Here is a 7,108-nt window from a genome sequence, read left to right as displayed (position 1 = left end):
CAAGTTTTCATCTTTACTCTAAAACTCCAGGATTGTCCCTCTACCAAGACAAACCCTGCTGGGCTGCTCCTCAGCCTTTTTGAAGGTGAGTGGACCATCTACTGGGGCTGGCAGTCACCGACTGGTGCGGAGCAGACTTGATTGCTGGGCGGGAGCCCTCCCTAGGAAGAACAAAGTCCCTGCCTTTCCTGCAACCAGTGCACACTGTCCTAAAAAGCAAGGTCTGTGCCAGGGTACCTCTTTTGGAAAAGAAGACTGCCAGGCCTGAGGTGTGCGCTACAAGCACAGAACCATCTCACCCTGGCTCCTTTCCATTGCATCTCTGAGTTCTTTCATCCCTGCCCACTCTACAGGCTGTCCCCTGCCCCTTAGCCTTGAGAGACTCACGCTGCCCTCTGGTTGCCCCTGGTCTGTGTCCCTGCTACCTCAGCTTGCATATGGACTTGCTGGCCACAGAAGATGTGCAACACCTTCACATGCAAAGACCTGCAGCTCAGGGACCGTCTTTTCAGCATCTGTTGAAGTTCTTGACAGTGAATCTGACTGGCTATGCATCAATAAGCTGCTCCCAGTCTAAGTTGGGGGGAGCTGGGGTCTGTTAGCCTGTGACGCTATTGGAGACTACAGGAAGGAGCACAGGCAGTCCCTATAGTACCGTCACCCTTACACATAGGCCAGCAGACAGGGACATCTGCCCTGCCCACCACTTGCACCCCCAGCACTGTATGGCTCCACAGAGGCCACTTAATGCTGTTACCCTTACTCATCTCTGATAGCATGGTAACTTTCATGTGCATGTGTGCTTAAACCCCAACTTTTTTTTTAGTACTGAACCCAGGTCCTCTCACGTGCTGGACAAGCATTCTATGACCCATCCATATCTCCAGCATTTTTGAGACAGTCCTGCCAAGTCGCCCAGGCTATCCTTGAATTTGTGATCCTCCTGCATAGCTGGAATTATAAAGTGTGAGGCACCTTAGCCACAGTTTACAGCAACAACAACAAGAATCCACTGCTTTCTGTGTTTGGATTCTTCTCAGTCACTCCTGAGTTTGTGGTTCCAGACCAGCAGCACAGGATCAGTATCACTTAGAGATAGACTGCGCCCACAGATTCCACCCAGACATCTCACAGAGGCTTTGAGGTGATTCTAGTAGTAGCTCTCCAAGTCCATAGGTGATTCTGATTCCTCATAAGTGTGAGTGGTCCATAAGTAGGCACCACTGTTTTGTGTTTTATTTTATTCATATTTTTTTTTGTCTTTTTGAAACAGGGTCTCCATGCAACTCAGGCTGGCCTTGAGCTTGCTTTGTAGTCCAGGCTAGTCTCGAAGTCACAAAGATCCTCCTACCTCAGCCTCCTGAGTGCTGGGATTACAGGGGTGTACCACCAGGCCTGGTTGAGAACCACTGTTCTGAGTCTTGAGCGGCTCAGCAATGCCTGACCTCCCTAGTCCTTAGGCTGTGGTATTTTCCAGAGGCTTTTAGAGCCATTGCTTAGAGTTTGCATGTTGTTATGAATGAGGAAAACTGATTCAGATGTGCATGTTCTTTGTTGAGCTTCATGCAGAGTGAATTAAACTACTTCTTTTACAGCCATAAATGAAGACCAAGTACTCGTCATTGGGTTGGATGTCAGTGCATTCCTGAGCTGTTCCGGTTACAAGGAAAGGTAAGCTAGATAGCTTACTACGCTATTAAGAGCAGAGGTGCAGCCTGTGCTGCTGTTCTCTGCCAAGGGTGGCCTCTCTGGGGCTGTTGCCTTTGTCTCTTGGACCTGCAGGTTTATTGTGCTGTTCTCTGTAGAAGAGAAGTCGTCCCTCACTGCGTCTCAGTGTAGGCGTCACTTGGGATGGCTTCTCCCCGTCCGCTCACCCAGCCGCACACAATGTGCAGATCTCAGACCTCAGAGGCAGAGGGCATGGAAGAGAGGCCACTTTAAAGATAGGTCTGACCACTGCATGGAAATTTCATGAAGTGAGTTCTTGTCCCTCTATTCTCAGTGTGAAACTTGAAACAACTCCCTTACCCAAGACAGGAAAGGCAGCTTTTACAGAGCCCTAAGGACAGAGACTTTAATTAATGATAAAGTTGCAAATAATTCTTATCAATGACTAAAGTACCAAGGTTTGTAAATAACACACTGCACTTTAAAAGAAATGAGAGCCAATAGGAGGTTAGTATCTCACATCAGTCACACAAGCAGGAAAGGATGGCATAGAAAATAACCCTTGGTGTCCCCGGAACCTCAGCCCTCTGCTAGGTGTATTTCAGTCAACTTTGCATACCATGCCTTGAGGTAGGACAGGCTAGAGATAGTCGTTCAGCTTCCAGGCGCCCAGTGAGAGCTTTGTTTACCTCTGACAGTTGATAAACAGTGGTGCCAATATCCTCATCCCTTTCCTCTCTGTCAGCTGTCCTGAGATAACCTCCTTCTGTCGTTCTGCCTCTCGACTCCTTTCAAATCAGCATTTCAGATCAGTAAACCTGAGCAGCTGCAGGATGTCAGGCCTTGAGCAGGGAGTGTAGACAGGGCCCAGGCAGGCAGGACCCAGCTGTTCTCTGACTGCACAGTAGTCAGCCGAGGAGTGCGGGGCTGTGTCTCGGGAAAGAAAGTGCAGTAAGCCACAGTATGGGGGCTCCCCAGGGCTGGCTGCAGAGCTAAGCACAGAACTCCAGCAGCTCCCGCTCCAGCTTCTGTCTGGCACCCTGGCCTCGGGGCTCTTACCTGAAGCCAAGGTCCAACAGTGGCTTCGGCAGGGCCTGGCTTGGGGAGGCCTTGCCAGAAGTGGCTTGGAGAAGAGTTGGTGGCTACAGCTTGCTGTCCCCAGAAAGGGTAGACCTCACAGATAAGAGAGAGGCCCCAAGTGATTCTCACACCAGATGCGGCCTACATCCCGTGGAGGGAGAAGGGACCTGTCTGAGATGCTGTGAGGCAGGTCTGCTGATGGTGAGACACACAGAGCCGGGGCTTTACTCAAGTCAGTGAGCCCCAGACTCCCCGCTCCAACACCCACTTCAACCAGGGAGAATTCATTCTCCCAAACTCTTCTCCAAGCCAGGAGGACAGAGCCAGGGTCGGGGCATTAGCTGAGCACAGGGCCACGACTGGCCATTGTTTGTGGGCACAGGCACACTGTACGGCTGTGCACCTGGGCTCTAGAGCTGTGGGAGCGGTTTCGCTAATAGCTGTAGTCACTTTTCTTTTTTTTCAAAATTTTATTGATAAACAGATAGCAATGAGACAGTTTCAAATCAAATCGGAAGTACAGTTTCAACAAATAATACACTGCATATGTTCTTCTTAGTGGTTAATTGCTGTGCAAGATGCGGACTTGTGATCCTATTTACAAACACCATTAGAACAAATCATTCTATTCATTAACAGAATGTAACTATATATCTATCCTAACCACTTTGAATACACAGATACAAAATGGACATTCATCGGTATACCCCATTTTTTCTAAGTTCCGTTATTGAATATTATAGGTGTGTAAACTCAGCAAAATATTCTAAAAGAGTCCAGTAGCCCATAATAGCATTAGGTCTTCTGTTTAACTGGCAATGTCAGAAATTATTGACCTGAGTCCCCCACAGTTCAACATAAGAACATGGCTTTCCTTCCTATATTTCGTCTTCATACTTTTCTACTGGTTGGTTAAGACCAAGGTAAAGCAGGACCTGTGCAACAAGAGTTGTAGCTTTTTGGTCTGAGAAGTTCAGTGAAATGCCCTCAGGATTTATCCTGAGATCCTGTACTTCAGATTGTAGAACCTTTGTCAGCGTCAGCCATGTGGATGAGTCACGGCCATTGCTTGGCCAATGTGCTCTCTGTGAAAGCCTGAGAGAGTGTCTTCTCCCCATGTGACTCTCCTTAGGCACACTTGTAGTCACTTTTCATGGTGGTGCATGCCTGTGATCCCAGATTCGGGAGGCTGAGACAGGAAGACTGCAAGAAGTCCTGACTAGATAACTTATCAGGACCCTGTCTCAAAATAAAAGGTGCTAGGAATGTAGCTCACTGTACAGGCTCTGAGTTCAGCCCCCAGTACCATTAGAAACAAAAAATACACTGCATACAAGGATACCACTTTTATGAGCCATTGTATTTCAGATGTATGTAAGGTATAATACACGCACAAAAGCATAAGCATTCACAAAGTACACAGTCATGTGTGGCTAAAAGCATAGCCTCTGCTCTGCCACTTGCGGTCACTGTGTGGTCACCAGGAATCCAGGCTCCTCTCTTGTGTCTTTGTCTTCCTTCAAGCTCTGCGCTTGCCCTGGTGGATGATGGAGCTCTGGCCAATGTGTCTCCAGTCCAGCAACATGAAGAAGAAAGGAGACTGTAGCCAGGGCTGCTGGTTAGTTGGTAAACAGCTGTAGTGCCATTATTAGAATATCCTGTTGCTCCTTTAAATCTCAGTTTCATCTCCATGAGATGATAATAAATAATTATAGAACCTATCTCAAAACTTAGCTGTGAAAATTAAATGATATAATACACTATATTCTTGTTGCTCTGGCTAGCACAAAATCTAGGCTCAGTAATTTGAAGTAATTGTTATTAGCTATGTTTTATAGACAGTAAATTGTAAGAAAGTACTGCACCAGATCTGAAGTCAACATTCAAAGAATATCTTGTTTTCCTCCAACTAAGATATAATATGAGAACCCACAATTTCTTTTTTGTTTGCTTGTTTATTTTGGCTTTTTGAGAGAAGGTTTCACTTTTTGAGAGAAGGCAGGCTGGCCTCAAACTCAAAGGGATCCTCCTACCTCAGCCTTCCAAGTGCTGGGATTATAGGAGTACAACACTACTCCCAGGTAAAAAACACAACTTGGGGGAGAAGTTTCAGCTCAGTTGGTTGGTTCTGAGGCGGGGTGACAGGGCAGACAGGAGGCAGAGAGAGTCAGGGAGGCATCAGGATGGGAGGGAAACCCTTCTAGGCTAACACCCTGTAGTGTTAGCCTCTTGCAGCTAGCCCCCACCTAACAGCAAATTGGCCGTAAGCCCTCAGAATGCAGCCATCCTCCAGAAGTCCCACCTGTGCCCTCATTCATGAAGCTTTATGAGTCGTTTAGATATAACCCATAACAAAAGGGATCCGATACAGAGAACAGCAGCATTTCTCCTTTTCTCACACCAAGAGTAATGAGTACACGCTCTTCTAGGAAGGAATAATCACCTCCCTTTGTCAGTACTTCCTGCCTATGGCTTTGTGGACTTGGCTTTTCGCAGTGTTTCTGGAATTTTTAATTTTACTGATTAAATATATTGAACCTGTTTAGTCAACATGAGGACATTTGTAACTTAGTCATTAATTATTTCCCTTTGTCTCACTTCAATCCCACAGCATGTCGTGCTCTCTGACGGATGGCCTGGCCCTTCAGAGTGACAAGCAGCAGGACCATGACATGGCGGGTGGGCCCTTGTCCCCTGACTCAGCCTATCAGAGGGTCTGGGAAGCCTTTGCTAACCAGTCCAGCGCAGAAAGGGATATCTTCTTGCGGGATGACTTCCCTAATGGCTTCCTCTGGGGCGTCTCCACAGGAGCCTTCAATGTGGAAGGAGGCTGGGCTGAGGGTGGCAGAGGGGCCAGCATTTGGGACCAATATGGACAGAATGCCACCAGGGGCCAAGCAACCGCAGCGGTGGCTAGTGACAGCTACCACAAGTCAGCATCTGACGTTGCCCTGCTTCGCGGGCTCCGGGCTCAGGTGTACAAGTTCTCCATCTCCTGGTCCCGGATCTTCCCCACTGGGCTCAGGAGCAGCCTCAACCTCCAAGGCGTTGCTTACTACAACAGGCTGATCGACTCTCTGCTTGACTCACACATCAAGCCCATGGTCACACTGTTCCACTGGGACCTGCCTCAGGCCCTGCAGGAGCTTGGTGGCTGGCAGAACGAGACCGTGGTGGATGCCTTTCTGGACTATGCAGCCTTTTGCTTCTCTACCTTTGGGGACCGTGTTAAACTGTGGGTGACCTTCCATGAGCCATGGGTGGTGAGCTACGCAGGCTATGGCACCGGCCAGCATGCACCAGGCATTTCTGACCCAGGAGTGGCCTCTTTTAAGGTATTTCCCACCCCTGTAGCTCCTACTAACTGGAGGAGAAGACATTTGGTTGGAAGGAAGTCATTTGATCTGTCTCCTCATCAAGAAGTATTTACTTTTTCTTTGATGGAAATCAGAGGCATGAAAATAAGCATAAATTTTTCATCACCTTATTCTGTTCAGACACTGTGCTGGCACTCTAAAAATAGATGGTTACTACAGGCTCAAAATAGCACTAATGGATGAGGGAACTGGGCCTCAGAGGAGATAAGTCTTGCGCTACTTGGTCACCAATTGGCAGTGGCCCAACTTTAGTATTTCCGGACCAGCAGGAAAGAAACCTCTACTCCAACATTTCCAGGCAAATTTTCCTTGTCCTTTGGTCTCTGGGAAGCCACATGCCCCTCCTCCACCCCCGAACCTGTGCAGGGCCGAGCTAGGGGCCTGGAGCCCATGCCTTGGGTCTTAGCTCTGTCTCTAAGCACTGGCTGAGGGGTGGATGGGGAAGAGAAATAGAGGGATGTGCTTTCCAGATGGCAACCATGATATCATTCCAGGAGGGCTGGGCATGCTAGAGGCAAGTTCTTTTTTGATATGGGTCTCATTACATAGCCTAGGATGGCCTCGAGTTCCCAGGCTCTAGTGATTCTCTCCATCAGTCTCCTGGGCAGCTGGGACACGAGGCCCACTCCTAGAGTGCTGGGATTACAAGCCTGCACCACCATAACTGGTGCTCATTGTTAATGCTGGTGTTGGTAATTTTGACTTCAACATTCCAGAGGTTGACTTGTTGACAATGCTATTTTTTTTATTAATTTCATTGAGAAACAAATAGCAATAAGACGGTTTCAAAATCGATTAGTAGGACAGTTTCAGTAATTAATACAGTGCATACTGTTGTCTTTGTAGTGATTATTTATAGTACAAGATGCAGACATGATATCCTGTCCAAACACTATTACTACAAATCTTTCTTATTGTACTAAGAGAAAGTAGCTGTATATCTATCCTAACTATTGTGTTTATATAGATACAAAATGGTCCTT

The 7,108-nt window shown here is 47.6% G+C and overlaps 1 protein-coding gene across 1 annotated transcript in view; it reads left to right on the top strand.

The window, feature by feature from the left end:
* Lct (lactase) overlaps nucleotides 1–7,108 on the top strand; it is a 45,654-nt gene that overhangs the window by 17,897 nt on the left and 20,649 nt on the right. The window contains exons 5-7 of the mRNA XM_004626413.2: nucleotides 5–85; nucleotides 1,596–1,671; nucleotides 5,360–6,083. Of these exons, the coding sequence (XP_004626470.1) occupies nucleotides 5–85; nucleotides 1,596–1,671; nucleotides 5,360–6,083 (881 nt within the window). The remainder of the gene's footprint in view (nucleotides 1–4; nucleotides 86–1,595; nucleotides 1,672–5,359; nucleotides 6,084–7,108) is intronic.

Source organism: Octodon degus, unplaced genomic scaffold, assembly GCF_000260255.1.
Source record: "Octodon degus isolate 3935 unplaced genomic scaffold, OctDeg1.0 scaffold00014, whole genome shotgun sequence".
NCBI classification, from domain to species: domain Eukaryota; kingdom Metazoa; phylum Chordata; class Mammalia; order Rodentia; family Octodontidae; genus Octodon; species Octodon degus.
The sequence above is the reverse complement of the archived record's forward strand: the minus strand, read 5'-3'. Positions and strand labels throughout refer to the sequence as shown.